This window comes from Mytilus californianus, unplaced genomic scaffold (assembly GCF_021869535.1).
Source record: "Mytilus californianus isolate M0D057914Y unplaced genomic scaffold, xbMytCali1.0.p SCAF_7, whole genome shotgun sequence".
Classification (NCBI taxonomy): domain Eukaryota; kingdom Metazoa; phylum Mollusca; class Bivalvia; order Mytilida; family Mytilidae; genus Mytilus; species Mytilus californianus.
In genome coordinates, this window is record NW_026262723.1 from 88,700,461 (window position 1) to 88,719,710 (window position 19,250).

A 19,250-nucleotide genomic window follows, 5' to 3' on the forward strand; every position below is an offset into this window, starting at 1 on the left:
AGATTTTGGATATTGGACCATAATAGGTAAATTAAAAAATTTTAAGTTCTTAGACCACATTCATTCTGTGTCAGAAACCTATGCTGTGTCAAATATTTAATCACAATCCAAATTCAGAGCTGTATCAAGCTTGAATGTTGTGTCCATACTTGCCCCAACTGTTCAGGGTCCGACCTCTGCAGTCGTATCAAGCTGTGCCCAGCGGAGCATTTTATTATATATTAATACTTAATATAACTTATTAAGTGATTTACTTTAAATATTATTTTCCTCTTTCTGATTTACAGGCAAAATAAGGCAGATTTAAGTAGTAGATGACAGATTCCAACAGGTCCATTTGGTCATCACTCAGACAGTGTTTACATAGAATAGGAAATCACTCAAATCAAGATCAGTATGTTGATGTCAAAAGCAGAAATATTTCATGAAATACTTATATATACTGAATAACAACTTGTATATATAGTGAATAATTGTTAAGTTTCAGATCTTATCAACTACATTAGATCATAGAGGAATGATCTTTTGTCAGTTGATACATCATTTTAAGTGACAAAGTCCACACTATGATTTTAGTCACCTTGAGTATCATTCTATACATGAATGTGAAGACTTTATTTATGCAGTTTCTGAAAAATGTTCATTTAATTTTTCTTAAAAAAAAGCTTTAAAGTATTTTGTTAAAAGGATTTTAGTTTTCACTGTACATGTTATGAATAAGAAATATACTTGCTATTCTGATAAAAGGAAGCTTTTAGGTAAAATAGATAGGAATGGTCTTTGCATACAATAACAGGAATAACAGTCAACAGATTATCATCCCCTCTCCCAACTAAATTTTAGAGGGACCTATAGTAGCTTTTGTCTGTTTTTTGTCCCTGTGATGTTTTGTTAGCAACTACAAATAAAAGAAAAATAAGTTTTGTCAGTTGATGCATCTTGTTAACTGAAAAAGGTTCACACTAAAATGAAGTCATCATGACCTTTATTTTACACATAAATGACTTCAGATAAGTTTTATGAAAATGTCTTTAAAACACATGTAAATATAGAATTGATTAATGTGGGAAATTATTGTCATTTGTATTGATAGGATTTTACAGCATTATAATGTTGGAGTATTATCATTCAGAGTGTATTTTTCAGAATTGATGAAATGGCTTACAAGGCAGTGGCAAACAGTAAAGGAGACAATCCAAACTATGTAGAACAGTGGGTTTCTAAAGTCCTTCACTTTTCTTCACAGTATGATTCTCAAAGGTAAACTATCATTCAAATATATCCCTTTTTTCCTATTATTCCATGTGTGCCTTGATGTAGCCAGCACTTGGCTGTTATGACAATCAAATGCTTATCAAAATCAAGTATAATTATTGTAAACTGATGCTAAAAATTGTTATAAACATATGTATTTCATTGCAAGTGACCACCTAAATATCCCAATCTTCTGTGTTTTATTACAGTTGGCCAGCATCTTGTGTTGAAGGACAACCTAGGGTGTACCCAAAGTATGGTGATATAGCTGGAGCTTGGGCTCAAAAACAAAAAGATGCTAATCAGTTTATTGAGGTAAAAGTTTCTATAGATGTTACTAGTAATCTATAATAAGGTAATGTGTTAATTGTATGATATTGGTTGTGAGATTCCTATAGAAACATACATTTATATACTGGTATTTTGAGAAAACTGCACAGTTCACAGTATTTGACAAACACTTTTGAGGGTAAAAGATGTTTATAATATTATTAACAGCACCAATAATTTGAATAAAAATAATAATAAGTTGTTATTTGCAATTTTTGGAAAAAGGTTCTAATGCTTTTATCAACCTTAAAATGTTACAGAATAAGTTTCAAATTAATAAGTTAAAACTCATGTTTTAAAATATTAGTATGCAGTACTTCTGAAAATGCATTATATCAAGTTGTATTAATCGATCAACAATGGTATTAATTTACTCCTAATAACAACCATAATAGCCTTATTTCTTGTATCAAACATAAGCTGAAAGAACTTGGTAAGGAATTTGTTTTTGTCCCGGCTGATAAGGCTGCCAATAATATCATTATTGTTTGAGGTAAATTTTATATTGAGGTTCACAAAGGAAATCACAAATTCACCAACATTCCAACTGACTCAATTTTTGGAAAATGACATTGTTAACAAACATAAATTTTCAGCTACCTCTTTACAAGCAGACAAGAATAACATGAAAGTTTCAACTAAGTACTGGCTCTTGAAGCTGCACAAAACACCTTTTAAATATAGATTTATTTCGTCTTCAAGCCATTGTTCAAATACATAACTGTCTATTCTACTTATTAGTACACTTGGTACAATCAAAAACATGGTAATAAGTTTTTCAGATAAGGCCTATGAAAATAGTGGAATTAATTACTTTTGGAGTGTCAAAAGTTTGTTGGAAGTACTTAATAAATTGCATGCTCATATTGGTGCTTTTGAATCTGTTCAAAGTTTTGATTTGTCTTCCCTATATACCACTTTGCCTCATAATCTCATTAAGAAAAAATTCACATACCTAATTTAATTGGCATTTAAAAAGTCAGAATGTGAATATATACGTTCAAACTCTTTTAGGTCATTTTCAGTAACAACAAACAAAAGGACTATGTCAATTGAACCTGTTTTGATATGATAACTGCACCTGAATTTTTACTAGATAACAATTTTGTTTGCTGTGTATATCGCCAAATTATCGGAATTCCAATGTGGACTAACTGTGCGCCACTTATTGCATACCTGTTTCTGTATTGTTACAAATTACAATTTATGACTAAAATCAGCAAAGACCAATCAAAAACAACAACTGATACAAAAATTTAATAACACTTTTGGATATTTGGATGATATATTGGCTCTCAATAATGATGACTTCAGTATGTACACTAAAGAGATTTATCCTGTTGAACTTACTTTAAATAAAGCTAATATTAACAATTAACACTGCCCTTTCCTGGATTTTGATACCTATATCTTTAACGATGATTTTTCATTTCCTATTGTTAATTATCCATTTTGAGATAGTGACATTCACTTGGCACAATCTGATGGTGTTTATATATCTCAACTTGTTTGATTTGCTCGTGTATGTAACAACGTATTTGATTTTAACGAAAGAAATCTCTGTATTACTGAAAAATTGTTACACCAGGGTTTTCGATATCACAAACTTGTCAAAACTTTTACTAAATTTTATCAATGGTACAAGGACATCATTCGTAAATATAAATCAACGTGCAGACATCTTATACGTTCAGGTATTTTACACCCCGTCTTTTATGTTAATTTCTATACAAAGCACAAAAATGTCGTCATTCACCTCAAAACCTATCCAAACCTTTAAACAGACTTATTCAGAAGGGATATAGTTACGATACTGTTGTCAAGTCATAAAAGATGGCATTTTTATACGACCGCAAAAATTGAAAATTTTTTGGTCGTATATTGGTATGACGTTGGCGTCGTCGTCGTCGTCGTCGTTGTCGTCGTCGTCGTCGTCGTCCGGCGTCGTCTGGCGTCGTCCGAAGACACATTGGTTTTCGCACTCTAACTTTAGTTTAAGTGAATGGATCTCCATGAAATTTTACCATAAGGTTCAATACCATGAAAGGAAGGTTGGGATTGATTTTGGGGGTTATGGTACCAACAGTTAAGGAATTAGGGGCCAAAAAGGGGCCAACAATAAGCATTTTTGTAACTTCCAGACAATAACTTGTGTGTAAGTGTATGGATCTCTCTGACATTGTACCACAAGGTTCCATATCACAAAGGGAAGGCTGTAATTGATTTTGGGGGTAATTGCCTCAAAATGTTAGGAATTAGGGGCCAAAAAAGGGGCAAAAAACAAGCATTTTTCTAGTTTCATGACAATAACTTGTGTGTAAGTGTTTGGATATTTCTGAAATTGTACTACAAGGTTCCATATCACAAAGGGAAAGCTGGAATTGAGTTTGGGGGTAATTGCCCGAAACGTTTAGGAATTGGGGGCCAAAAAGGGGCCAAAAATAAGCATTTTTCTAGTTTCCAGACAATAACTTGTGTTCAAGTGTATGGATCTCTCTGAAATTGTACTGCAAGGTACCATACCACAAATGGAAGGCTGAGATTGAGTTTGGGGGTGATGATTCATAAGGGGGTTCAAAAAATTTTGGGGGGGGGATTTTTTTTTTTCTTTTTTTCCTTTTTTTTTTCTTTTAAAATTTTCCATTTTAAGTTGGTTATTTCTGATTTATATTTAAAAGCAAATAATAATGATATGGTAGGAGATACACACCAAACAGGATGTGTAAATTATTATATAATAAGTATTGTGCAATAGCAAGAAATTTTCAATTGCACAGTATTGCACAATAGCAAGAAATCTTCAATTGCACAGTATTGCGCAATAGCAAGAAATCTTCAATTGCACAGTATTGCGCAATAGCAAGAAATCTTCAATTGCACAGTATTGCGCAATAGCAAGAAATATCCAATAGCACAATATTGCGCAATAGCAAGAAATTGTCAATTGTACAGTATTGCGCAATAGCAAGAAATAATCAATTGCACAGTATTGTGCAAAAGAAGATACTTCGTATAAATTGCTTATTTCTTGATCAATTTCAATGGGGATTTATTCTTGAATTCTTGGGGTTCTTTAATATGCTGAATCTAACCGTGTATTAAGTTTTTGGATTTTGGGCCCTGTTTTTAAATTGGTCCACATTGAGGTCCAAAGGGTCCAAAATTTAACTTTGTTTGATTTCATCAAAAATTGAATTATTGGGGTTCTTTGATATGCCGAATCTAACCGTGTATTTAGATTCTTAATTTTTGGTTCTGTTTTCAAATTGGTCTACATAAAGGTCCAAAGGGTCCAAAATTAAACTTAGTTTGATTTCAACAAAAATTGAATATATGGGGTTCTTTGATATGCTGAATCTAACCATGTATTTAGATTTTTGATTATGGGCCCAGTTTTCAAGTTGGTCCAAATCGGGGTCCAAAATTAAACTTTGTTTGATTTCAACAAAAATTGAATATATGGGGTTCTTTGATATGCTGAATCTAACCATGTATTTAGATTTTTGATTATGGGCCCAGTTTTCAAGTTGGTCCAAATCGGGGTCCAAAATTAAACTTTGTTTGATTTCAACAAAAATTGAATATATGGGGTTCTTTGATATGCTGAATCTAACCATGTATTTAGATTTTTGATTGTTGGGCCCCGTTATCAACTTTGTCCACATTGAGATCAAAAGGGTCCAAAATTAAACTTTGTTTGATTTCATCAAAAATTGAATATATGGGGTTCTTTGATATGCTGAATCTAACCATGTATTTAGATTTTTGATTATGGGCCCAGTTTTCAAGTTGGTCCAAATCGGGGTCCAAAATTAAACTTTGTTTGATTTCAACAGAAATTGAATATATGGGGTTCTTTGATATGCTGAATCTAACCATGTATTTAGATTTTTGATTATTGGCCCAGTTTTCAAGTTGGTCCAAATCGGGGTCCAAAATTAAACTTTGTTTGATTTCAACAAAAATTGAATATATGGGGTTCTGTAATATGCTGAATCTAACCGTGTATTAAGTTTTTGGATTTTGGGCCCTGTTTTAAAATTGGTCCACATTGAAGTCCAAAGGGTCCAAAATTTAACTTTGTTTGATTTCATCAAAAATTGAATTATTGGGGTTCTTTGATATGCCGAATCTAACCGTGTATTTAGATTCTTAATTTTTGGTTCCGTTTTCAAATTGGTCTACATAAAGGTCCAAAGGGTCCAAAATTAAACTTAGTTTGATTTTAACAAAAATTGAATTTTTAGGGTTCTTTGATATGCTGAATCTAAACATGTATTTAGATTTTTGATTATGGGCCCAGTTTTCAAGTTGGTCCAAATCGGGGTCCAAAATTAAACTTTGTTTGATTTCAACAAAAATTGAATATATGGGGTTCTTTGATATGCTGAATCTAACCATGTATTTAGATTTTTGATTTTTGGGCCCTGTTATCATTTTTGTCCACATTGAGATCAAAAGGGTCCAAAATTAAACTTTGTTTGATTTCATCAAAAATTGAATTCTTGGGGTTCTTTGATATGCTGAATCTAACCATGTATTTAGATTTTGGATATTGGACCATAATAGGTGAATGTCCAATTTAAAATTTTTAAGTTCTTAGACCACATTCATTCTGTGTCAGAAACCTATGCTGTGTCAAATATTTAATCACAATCCAAATTCAGAGCTGTATCAAGCTTGAATGTTGTGTCCATACTTGCCCCAACTGTTCAGGGTTCGACCTCTGCGGTCGTATCAAGCTGCGCCCTGCGGAGCATTTTATTTGGAATTAATATTGAGGGGCCTGATGGGGGGGGGAGGGGTCTCATCACGATTCACGAGTTGATTTTTTTGTCAATCACGATTCACAGAAAATAAATTTCCATGATCACGGATCACGAAAATATAAAAAAAATATAAATCTGTAGAAAAACGGATCACGATAGCGAAAATGCGCCGATCATGAAGAACGAAAATAACCCATCAGGCCCCTCAATATTGATTCACTCATAAGGTTTTTGCATTGGAAATAAAAACATTTATTCTAAATCAAGTTATTGGTATGATACAGGTTATGTTCTTCTCGTATAATTTATGATGGCATGATACTAAACCCCTAACGGGAAGGATTGTGCTTGATTTTCATATGATGAAGACAATCTTTTGATCAGTTTAATTGAGGTCTGGAGTTGGCATGTCAGTAACTGCTAGTAGTCCTTTGTATATTTATGTTGATCATTGTCATTTTGCTTACAGTAGTTTCTTCTATTACTTATTCTAATGTCAGATTCAGACTCCTTTTAAACTTAGTTTTACTGTGCGTATTGCAGTGTGTTTGTTAATTCCACATTGGCTAGATGTTTAGGGGGAGGGTTGAGATCTCACAAAACATGTTTAACCCTGCCACCTTTATGTGCCTGTCTCAAGTCAGGAACCTCTAGCCCTTGTAAGTTTTGTGTGTTTTTTAATTAAAATTCATTTATATGTTTCTAAGTTTAGTGTGGCATCCATTTTGCTGAACTAGTATACATCATTGTTTAGGGGCCTGCTGAAGCCTGCCTCTGGGTGAGGGACTTTCTCGCTGGGTTGAAGACCCATTGGTGGCTTTAGGCTGTTTTCAGTTCCATGGGTGGGTTGTCGTCTCTTTAACACGTTCCCTGTTTCCATTCTCAATTCTAAATGAACAAAATAATTTCTTAATTTATAGTATACTCAAAATTGATTCATTCTTTTTTCATGTGTTGTTTCCACTTTTGTTAAAGGACATTTATCTTTTTTAAGATTGAATATGAGGAGAAGATCTACATTGAGAAAATAGAAGTTTATGAGACATACCATGCTGGAATGGTTAAGTGTATAAAGGCAAAACATCCAAATGGAAGTTGGGTTAAAGTATGGAATACTCCCAAAGTCAGTTGTATTACACATAGTAGGATATTTTCACCAGAGTTTCAGGTAAAATTGTAAAATATTGGCTAATTTTGATTAAAAGATAAGTCTAGATAATCAAAGTAAATCAGAGTGATATTCTTTAAAAAAAATCAATATTATAAGGTTACCAATATTACAGTGTAATGATAAATTGAGATTATATTTTTTACATGCACACATTTGTTCATCAGTCAAATACAAACAGCAAGTTAATAAGAGTTTATCTCTTTGGTTATTGTCAAAAGAACAGCAATAAAAACACAGTTTCAAAGCTTTAATTGCTGTTTGTAGTCTTTGAAGAGATTTATTTGTGTCTCATGTACATCCACCATTTATCCTTTCATAACTATCTTATTGATTTCATAATAGTGTGCTTCCCTTTTGTGCATCAGTTTGGAGGTTTGTGTCAAATGTAGAAATTAAAACTGTTATTTCTCCACCAAGCATGTAGCATTCAGAAGAATGAACAAATAAGGACCAGTATCAGAATAATAAACAAATAAGAGTCAGTATCAGAATAATGTGTCAGGGAAGGGTGGCTAATTACCTCGTGAGCTAGCATTTTAAAATCCATTTCATTGCATCAAGTCAAAGCAGAGTATATTCCATTGACTTGAAATTTTATCTGAATATGCATATAAGAATTGCCACTAGACATTTAGCAGCCATCAATCAGTCAATCTTATCCGTTCTTTTCCTTCTTATAACACAAGTGTGTATGTGTATTTGTTGTTATTTAGAAAGTACGAAAATACATGCACCATAATAATAATGCTCATTTAAAATTGTCATTTCGTGAAAACCTTAAGATTTGTTTGGTTCTAATCATGAAAATTTTGTTTTTTAACATTTTACAGAGACTGTCTTTCCAGAGCAATTTACTAAGGATAGAGGTTGATTGTACAGTAGCCAGTAACTGGTGTGAGATTGATGCTGTAAAAATATCTGGAACAAAATTCAACTTTGGTAATTTCATATCATACATATGTGTATATGTTGTTGTTTTATATGTTGTTTTTTTTTGTTTTTTTTTAATGCTTATTTCAGATCTTTACACATCCCTGTTGTAATTTTTTGGGGTAATGCTAGCATGAAACACAATCAAAAGCCATATTCAATTGTCTTGATATCTAACTCGCAACTGTAAAGCTGGCTAACAAATGATCCATATATTGAGACCTTCTACATAGATCACTCATCTATCACATATAAGCTACCAATTCTCTATAATCAAGGATCTAAAAGTAAATACATAAAATAGAAATATTGATAGGTTGGTGTACACAGTTTTTCCTTTCAGTATGACATCATTCTTACTGTGACTTAACTGTAAGTGTTGCTCTCCACCTATTGCAGTTTATTCAAAACTCTGACCAAATTGCAATTTGTTTTATCAAACCAAACTGTCCAACTGGTCAGAAATTTTAACAAACTGCTGTAGAAAAACACAGTCAAGTGGTGAAAGTGCAAGGTGATAAAATAAAGTATACTTACAATCCTATAAGACTTTAATATCCACTTTACTACCTATCACCTTTAGCATGACAATTACAATAACATTTGTATAGAAATTGATAGACTGATTTTTCATAATATCATTGAAGTGGAATTAAAGTCTTTTAGGATTGTTAGTATGCTTATTTTATCACCTTGCACTTTCACCACTTGACTCTGTTTTCTACAGCAGTTTATTAAAATTTCTGACCAATTGAACAGTTTGGTTTGATAAAATAAATTGCAATTTGGTCAGAATTTAAAATAAACTGTAATAGGTGAAGAGCAACACTTACAGTCAAGGCTCAGTAAAAAAATAAAAAAATTTAAAAGTATAATTGATCAATTTATGTGGTATTCTATTGTAGTGTTGCCGCCTTCTCCAGCTGATATTACCAATGACCTGGCCAAGCTTGTAAACAATTCACAGTACAGTGATGTGTCGTTTAATGTAAATGGGAATATATTCCATGGTCACCGTGCTATCATGTCTGTAAGATCAGAATATTTCAGAGCTATGTTTAGTTTTGATGGTACCAGTGGAAAGGTAAAAAACTATGAGCACTTATAGTTGCATACATTGTATAACAGTTAAATCTCGATAAAATTATATGTCAGGATAAATGTACTAAGGGAACAGATTTTTAAAAAAAAAGAACAGAAAAATGAGATGGGACCCAAAATAATTTTCTGAGGGTTATTTTGAAAATATCATTTTAACCCATCAGTATGATATTTTAACAAATTGATATATCTGATAAAATGCTTCAAAATGAAATGGTACAGTTTTACTGGCATCATTTTATCATGTTTCAAATTATGACCTCAAAATTGTCTACGGTCACTTGTTACTAACATATGTTCATGAAAAAACTGTTAAAAATTTAATTTGGGAGTCCTAGAATTCCATTTACCACAAGTAGAGGCCAGAAATGACAAAATTTATATAGCCTCCTAGCTTGATATCAGTTAAATATTAAAACTTTGAGGAAGATGTATAAGAACCATTTTTTTTTACCCCTTAATTTAAGTGTTTTTTCAACAACAATTTTAGTGTCTTTTTAAGCTAGTACATTGTATCTTGAGATATACTGTAGTTTCCTTAGTTTTGACAATTTGAATACCTTTCCTTTTTAGAATTCAAACAGGGTTTCCTAAAGCATATAATATGCCTGTGCAGTTACCACTTCTACATTTGAAAATGCCTGTACCAAGTCAGGAATATGACAGTTGTTGTCCATTCGTTTGATGTGTTTTATCATTTGATTTTGCCATTTGATTAGGGACTTTCCGTTTTGAATTTTCCTCGGAGTTCAGTATTTTTGTTACTTTTTTATAACCCCCGCCGTAGCGGTGGGGGCATTAAGTTTTACCCTTGTTTGTCTGTACGTACGTACGTCCCAAAATTGGTTTCCGTTCTCTAACTTGAGTTTGCCTCAACCAAATGTCATGAAACTTATACACAATGCTTATTACAACAAAACACAGATCTAGTTTGAATTTTGGTGGCGTTACTTTAACCGTTCTAGAGTTATGCCCCTTTATAAATAGAAAAAGTTCAAAATATTTAGTTTCTGTTCTCTAACTTAAGTTTGCCTCAACCAAATGTTATGAAACTTATACACAATGCTTATTACCACAAAACACAGATCAGGTTTGAATGTTGGTGGCGTCACTTTAACCATTCTAGAGTTATGCCCTTTATAAATGGAAAAATTGCAAAATTTTTATTTTCTTCTAAATATCAAGTAATTTTTAAAATTGGAGTTATCTTCCATTGTCCATGATTATAGTTGAATCAACTACAATCAATGCTTTATACAGTGCAATGTTTAATTTTGACTTCCACTGATAAAACATAGATCAAGTTGAATTTGGGTAGTGTCACTTTAACCATTATTGAGTTATGCCCCTTTATAAATCGAAAGATTGCAAAATTTTTAGTTTCCATTCTGTAACTTAAGTTTGCCCCAACCAAACATTATGCAGCCTATACACAATATTCATTACCACAAAACTAAGATCAAGTACAAATTTTTTGTTTCTGTTTTCTAACTTTAGTTTGCCTCAACCAAATGTTATGAAACTTATACACAATGCTTATTACTACATAATACAGATTAAGTAAGAAATTTGGTGGCGACACTTTTACCATTCTTGAGTTATGTCCCTTTATAAACATAAAAATTGCTGAATTTTTCGTTTCCGTTCTCTAACTTTAGTTTTTCTCAATCAAATGTTATAAAACTTACACACAACCGTTCTAGAGTTATGCGTGTTTACAAATAGGAAAATTGCTGAATTTTTAGTTTCTGTTCTCTACTTAAGTTAGCCTCAACCAAATGTTATGAGACTTACACACAATGCTTATTACAACAAAACTCACATCAAGTTCAAATTTGGGTAGTTCTTTTACAGTTCTTCAGTTATGTCCCTTTATAACTATATGATATGCAAGCAGGGGCATCATCTGTGTCCACATGTGGACACTATCCACATTTATTTTTATATGGCCTTTCAAATCACTAATCATAAGTTTTAAACTTGGCCATTTTAGTCATTGATATGAATAAAAGTAAACATAGAGTTTACATCAATAAGACATCTAGTGGGCAAAATATGGTCCTCAATAGAAAAGTGTCTATACAATATGTCAACCTCTAAGTTGAATATTTGTGAATAAATTGAACAACTATATTTTTATGTTAATACAGTCCTGCTTAGCCATAACATTTTTCTTTTTTTTCAGAATTTATCAGCAACAAATTATGATATATCTGACAAATCCCCTCCGTCATATGAATCACTTTCGAAGTCACATGAGGTAAGATGCTTCGATTTATTTTGTATGTCCAAGTTGTACCTCCATTTAAATGGTGACACTATCTTAATAAATCTTTCAACTTAATGAGGCTCAATTCATTTCCTTTGTACTTTTATTACAATATCAAAGACCCTCGAAAAAAGATTTGGGTTAATTTTGATAATTCTATTTTTGTTGTAAAGGTGTAACCTAAATTATGTGTAAAATAGTAAATTCAATAAGTTAATTGTTTATAAGTTATTGTCCACTATGTACAATTGAGATCAGGATGGTGGTTTTTATTAGTCCCCTACCGACTAAGTCGAAGGGGACTTTAGGTTTGCACTCTGTCCGTCTGTCTGTCTGTCCGTCTGTCTGTCCTTCTGTCAGTCCGGCAAATCAGTTTTCCACACTTTTTTTCTTCATGCTTGAAGATATTGATTTGATATTTGTTATATTGTTTTATCATGACAAGTTACAGATCAGGTTCGAATTTTGTTCCGGTCTGATAATTTTGTGCAGAGGTATGGTCCTTGGACTTAGAAAATTCACTTAAATTATCAGTTTTCTGCACTTTTTTTCGTCATGCTTGAAGATATTGATATTTGTTATATATTTTACACCATGACAAGTTATAGATCAGGTTAGCATTTTGTTCCAGTACAATTAATTTTTAACCGGTAGGGGACTATGTATTGCCATGCAATACTCTCAGAATGCTTGTTTTTCTCCCTTTTTCGTGACCTTAAAGCAAAGGTACCACATATATATTTTTCAGTTTAAGTGCCAATCTGCCTTAGAATCAAGCAGTGGTGAAAACATGACAAACAAAAACCCACTCAAGTTAACATTAATTTATGTTCAAAATGTATAATGGTGAATGAATATAACATTCATTTCCTTTGCCTGTTCTGGTAATTCAAGTTATAATTTGGTTGAAATGCACTAGAGATTAACAATTAAGGGGAGCTAACTCTATAATTTGCTATCATTCTAACCAAAAGATATCTAGAGATTTCCTGAATTACCAGACACACAGAAATGAAAGACCTACAATTCTAACTAAGGATGGGGTTACCTTCAAAATAGGATGGTTAGGTTGGTGGATTTTTTCTGGCCATGTTTTGATTTTTTTCAAAATTGCCTGATTCTTACAAAGACTGGCACTTTATTTTACTTACTATAAACATAATGTTATGTATACAACTTTTACTTATCAAAGACCTTTTTTATTTAAATAGAAACCAATTGAGTTAAAGGATGTGGATGAGAGAGCTTTCTCAGTCATATTACATTACATCTACACAAACAAGCTACCACAAAACTGTCAAAGTCAGGTTCTTCCGAAGGTTTGGAGAAGTAAGTGGCTATCATATAAATTTTCTTATCAAGCTAATTGTAAAACCTTTTAATACACTTTTTAAAAGTATTAGTAACCTCAATTAAGTTGAAATTTTGGATTTTCTGAGATATACCAAGATATTGATTTCTTCAGATTGACAGGCCTAAAATTAAATATCACTTATGTTTGGCTTGTCAAAGAAGGATATATTGAATCAAGGAAAGTAATTTTTTTGTCATTTTTTGGGGTTTTTTTTTAGTATTTGTATAGAGATTTAAAAATGAAAAGAACCAGATATAATATAACATTAAGTTAAATTTTCAATGAAATACAATTTTTAACCGCAAATATTTTGCGGTCGTATATTGGTATCACATCGTCGTCGTCCAAAGACACATTGGTTTCCGGACAATAACTTTTGTTTTAGTGTATGGATTTCTATGAAATTTTACCATAAGGTTTATGACCACAAAAGGAAGGTTGGGATTGATTTTGGGGGTTATGGTCCTAACAGTTCAGGAATTAGGGACCAAAATGGGGCCCAAATAAGCATTTTTCTAATTTCCAGACAATAACGTGAAATGGTGTATGGATCTCTCTGAAATTATACCACAAGTTACCATATCACAAAGGGATGGTAAGAATTTGCTTTGGGGGGTTATGGCTCAAACTGTTTAGGAATTAGGGTCAAAAAAGGGGGAAAAACAAGGGTTTCCAGGTTAATGGACAATTACTTAAGTACAAAACATAATTTTAAAGCAGTGTAAGGGAGGTAATTCAAACACATATTGTCAAATTACCTCCCTTACACTGCTTGTAAATTATTCATAAAGAAATGTATTGTCTTTTGGTGATTAGCTGTCAATTTATTTTTAGAAGTAACAATTTTAAAAATGTTTAATAAAGGTAATTTAGTTATAGCCATGATTATGTATGTGAAGGAATTTTATTTTTGTCTCGCCTTGATTGAGTCAAAAAGCGAGACATAGGTATGCTGTTTCCAGCGTCGGTGGCGACCGCGGCATCAACAATGTATTAGTTTGTGATTAGGTCTAGTTCATGGTGAACCACTAGTGGTAGGTCAATGATATTTGGTATACAGTTGTATTAGCATTGGCACATCTCATTTCCATGGAGATTATTTGGCCCTGCCCCCTCAGTCAAGGTCTATTGACTTCGAAACTTTGCTTCGTTTTCATGTATTAGTTTGTGATTAGGTCAGTTTATGGGGAACCACTAGTGGTAGGTCAATGATATTTGGTATGCAGTTGTATAAGAATTGGCACATCTCATTTCCATGGAGATTATTTGGCCCTGCCCCCTCATTCATGGTCTATTGACTTTGAAACTTTTGCTTAGTTTTCATGTATTAGTTTGTGATTAGGTCAGTTCAAGGGGAACTGTTAGTGATAGGTCAATGATTATTGGTATGCAGTTGTATAAGCATTAGCACATCACATTTCCATGGAGAATATTTGGTCCAGCCCCCTCAGTCATGGTCTATTGACTTTGAAACTTTTGCTTAGTTTACATGTATTAGTTTGTGATTAGATCAGTTTAAGATGAACGGCTAATGTTAAGTCAATGATATTTGGTATACAAATGTATTGGCATTTGCAAGTCTTGTTTCCATGGATTATATAGCCCCACCCCCTCATCATGGTTCATTGACTTTGAAACTTTTACATAGTTTACAAGTCAATGTTTGTGTTTAGGTTTGTTGAAAGGGAATGACATATGATAAGTCTATGGTATTTGGTATGCAGTTGTATCAGCACTAGCACATCTTATTTTCATGGAGATTGTTTTGCCAGACTTTGAATATTTGCATCACTTACATGTTAAACTATTGCTATTTTAATTTCAACATTTGCTTTATCAAAAGTACAAAAAGGCGAGACATATCTCTGTGTTAACAGTTTATTAGATATTACTATTTAATGTTGCTGATGGAGGCTTTTTAATTTTAAAAAAAGCATTTTTCTAGTTTCCAGACAGTAACTTGTGATTAAGGGTATGGATCTCTCTAAAATTGTACTACAAGGTTCCATACTACAAAGGAAAGACTGCAATTGAGTTTGATGGTTAATGCTAAAAGGGGGATTCAAAAAGTTTGGGGGGAAGGGGGGATTTCCATTTTTTTTTAAAAGGGTTCATATTTTTTTTTTAAATTTTCAAAATTTCAAATTTTTGAAAAGTTTCAAGAAGAAATCTTCAATTTGCACAGTATTGGGCATTAGATTTGTAAGATCTTACTACATTTATTTTGTGTCAGAAACCTATATTATATAAAAAATTTGATCACAATCCAAATTCAGATAGTATCAAGCTTGAATATTGTGTCCAAATTTGCCCCAACTATTCAGGGTTTGACCACTGCGGTCGTATCAGGCTGCGCTCAGCGAAGCATTTTATTTGATAGGCTTTTATAAAGACTTTGACAAAACCATGAAATCAAATATCAATGAAATACAATTTTCCTAAAATCCATGAAAATTGATATCCACATAAAATAAATGAATCCACAGTCTTTCACATTTCCATTTATTCATATTGATCTCTTTGCAGCTGCAGACAGGTTTTCCTTAGATGGTTTGAAGTCATTAGCCATCTTTGAACTGAGTTCAGCATTAACTATACAGAATGTTGTAGAGGTATATGTAGACGTAATTTCTGCACTTCCTATAATAGGTAAGAAATTAGAATGTATAGAAATTGCTCACTATGAAAGGAAAATAATCTATAAAATACTGTACATTTGCCTGAATCAATCTGATATATATCATAAACAAGAAGGCTCAAAATTTAAATCTTATCCTTCTTTTCATGATACTCGTGGTAAGAAAATTTGTTTTTTTCAATGTCATTTTTTCCCCTGAAATTCTGCAACAACTAAAAATCGACAATATTTTGAGGAAGTTTAAGGACACATAAGGCTGTTTATTATATATCTGTTAACAGTTGCTCAAATATGTTAAATTGAGTGAAAAATGGTATTATTGAGAAAGAGGATGTATTTAAGATATCTGGAATTTGTATTCTGAATTCATATTTAACCAAATTTTTTTATCAGACTTGTTATTTAAGGAGTTTTGCCTTTATCTTTCAGAAAGTATCAAAACGATTTGTGAGAATTATATGCAGGAAAATATGGCAGAGGTAGTACGATTACCATCATTTACATCACTACCTCAAGACATGATGTTAGAGCTTATACAGAAAATGACTGAAAAGATGAAGATATAATAAGTTGAATTTATGTAGCACTGTCAAAAGTATGTTTATCCTCATTTCTGAATTAAGCGTATCACCTTTATTTATAATTCCACTGAAGTTGTTTACAATTAGTCATACGTAATTCGTTACATCAGTTTTAAAAGTTGAAGTTTTCTTTTTTCTGTTACTTATTCTTATAAATTTTATATATTTCCACAAATACATTATCATTGAATGTATAATGATAATATTTCTTGAAACATTGTATTAATCATTTTTACTATAGAGAATTTGATATTCAAGCAATTCTTTTTTAATCCATTTTTTTTTAATATGTCTTAAGAAAATATACAGTTTAAGTTTCAGTACTGTAGCACAATCAAAGTTTTTGTATACAATAAAGTTATAAGTTGATATTTATTTTTTGTTATCCTTTATAACAAATATTTTTAGAGCAGTATTGTTTTTATAACTGAACAATGTAAATTTTATCATATGTTAAAAATGGCAGTACATGTTTATTTTTTTGTTTTAATATTATTGCATTTCACCAGTCTAAATGTTTTGTAGATTTAATCTACTTTTTGTTTTCTTTAAAGAAAATATTTATAATTTTGTTGATTGTTAAGTTATGGGCACAACATTGTTATAGATTTAATCTTTCTTTTTAATTATTATGTTTTCATGATCTATAATGATTCATATTAACTGTTAAATAATAACTTCTCTTGCATTTTCAAAATGAACTCCCAGTAAAAAGTAATGATAAATTTTAAAGCAATTAAATCTATTCTAGAAAGTACTTAAGCATTTGAACCTGAACTAATTTTACCTTTCAGGACCTTGTTTAATACATAGACCTTTGTCTTTAATAAAACTTGTTTGATATCTTGTTTTTAAGTTAAGATTTTTAATAAGTAGATTTATGAGGGCTGATCCAAAAAGTCATAACTAATGATTGTAGATGCTAAGAAAACCATTAATGAATACCTGTAAATTATGCATAAAAGCAAATTCTTTAAAAAAAAATAGAGTACATTAATTGACATTTGCAAAGTCATATGTTGGAAGGAATGCTATTTGAATGAACCATTATACAGGCAATTTTGCATAGCAATTCAATGATATTATAAGAATATCAAGTTTTTTCATCAGTCCTCATATTCATCATAACTTTAATGATTGATGCTTGGTGACTATCATGGTAGTTTTATTTTTACATTACTTTTATTTTATACTTCATATACTTTATACTTCTGTGATATATGTGTGTGTGTTAATATGATTGCAAAAATGTTATGTTCACTTTTCCATATATTGTAATATATGTACCATGTTTGATGTACAGGGTTTCCCCTAGGTATTTTTTTATTTTTTCGTCACCTATCTCTTCAGACAGATTATTTTTTAGATAAAGAATCTTTAAAATAAAACTGCATTTTATTGATGTGTGACATTTCTGGTCGTAACCATTTCAGGATTCTTGTGTTTACGGTTTTTCAATTTGTAAACTAGAAGCTCTGATTTGGTACCCATTTCATACTTGTTAAACACTGGTTTTTGGACTGAAATTAATTTTCTTTCATGATATAATTCTCTTATAATCAAACAATAAGACTGAAAAATGAGACAGCTCAAGCCTACTACTAGGGCACCATCATCTCCACACTACACAGTCCTGTAGTAGATACAGGTTTCAGAATTTAAGTTAGAAGAATTGTCCCAATTGACCGCTAAATGCTGTAAGTAGTACAAATGTTTGATTGTCCATTTTTCTGTTTTTCCTAATCGTAAAAAGGTATAAAACATGTGATTGAAACAACATTCTCAATGACCTTTAATAAAGTCTCAAGGTTATAGAGTGAAGACATTTCAATAAGACCAGTACAGTATGATTATCACTTAATTGCTTGATTGGTTATTGTCAGTGGCTGTAACAGTTTTTATAACACCATCAGCTGATTATTGTTTTCCTCTCATTTTCAAATCATGTGACTTACTGCACTTTTATTCAGTAAACTCTGATGAAACATCAGCGATGGAAACCAAAAATCCTTTAAAGTTTTGCCAAATTGTTTTAGTAATTGTTTTTTTTTCTCACCAATTTTTTTTTCATTGTCAGTTGCAAATTAGACAGACAGCGGAAACCCTGTATTAAATAGTGATGGGCACTATATCAGTTAGATTAATAACTTCATATTATATGTATTTAATTGTTGAATTCTTTTTTTCTTCTGGGCATGTCTTTGTTCTTGAATATATTTCTGTTTTAAGTTTTGTGGATAGTTATAATTATAACTTTGTTTAGTATATTTGTTAATATTCTCAGGGCGTATTATCAATCATATTTTTTATAACCTCATTATACACATTATACACATGTACGAGTATTAGTTACTGACACAGTTTATACTTTTGATGTTGTTATTTACTTGATTTTACAAGTTAAATATTTCATGAAATATACTTGTTTGTTATCAGACATTGGTAATCATTGATTAATTTATAAAATTTACCACTACCTTACTATCTGTTTTGTCTTATTTATCTCACTAATAGAAACAGAGGCGGTTTTAGGGGGGGGGCCACTTTTTTGGGAAAAATTTGGTTGATTATATAGGGAATCACTGAAGCATGACTGGAGCGGGCCCCCTCTTAGGCAGTCAGTGGGCCCCCACTTATGAAAATTTCTAGATCCGCCACTGAGAAATGTAGGATATTGATTACAGTCTGCATTTTACATTTTATAATCTGGTTATGAGTTATGCCAGAGACCAAACAATGGAAGGTCAAAAGCATAAATGTGTAAGATGTTTGGAAAAAATTCATAACCAAAAAGCCCTAAGAATGGAAACAAATAAAATTTATAAATTCTTTTCTTATGAACAAGCTGTTTGC

At 31.6% G+C, this 19,250-nt stretch overlaps 1 protein-coding gene across 1 annotated transcript; it reads left to right on the forward strand.

Moving 5' to 3' along the window:
- The first annotated feature begins 231 nt into the window (after positions 1–231).
- On the forward strand, positions 232–18,878 carry LOC127708293 (TD and POZ domain-containing protein 1-like). The gene is made up of 10 exons (XM_052213144.1): positions 232–394; positions 1,147–1,260; positions 1,464–1,569; positions 7,348–7,521; positions 8,355–8,463; positions 9,360–9,538; positions 11,741–11,815; positions 13,036–13,153; positions 15,705–15,827; positions 16,246–18,878. Exons 1-10 carry the CDS (start codon positions 315–317, stop codon positions 16,380–16,382), a joined length of 1,215 nt encoding a protein of 404 aa, XP_052069104.1. The 5' UTR covers positions 232–314; the 3' UTR covers positions 16,383–18,878.
- Positions 18,879–19,250: the final 372 nt, after the last annotated feature.

Excerpts from the sequence above, each read along its gene's own strand:
- LOC127708293 (XM_052213144.1), top strand. The coding sequence starts at position 315 with ATGACAGATTCCAACAGGTCCATTTGGTCATCACTCAGACAGTGTTTA. Across the intron at positions 8,464-9,359 it reads TGGAACAAAATTCAACTTTG|TGTTGCCGCCTTCTCCAGCT; the intron begins GTAATTTCATAT and ends ATTCTATTGTAG. Across the intron at positions 9,539-11,740 it reads TTGATGGTACCAGTGGAAAG|AATTTATCAGCAACAAATTA; the intron begins GTAAAAAACTAT and ends CTTTTTTTTCAG.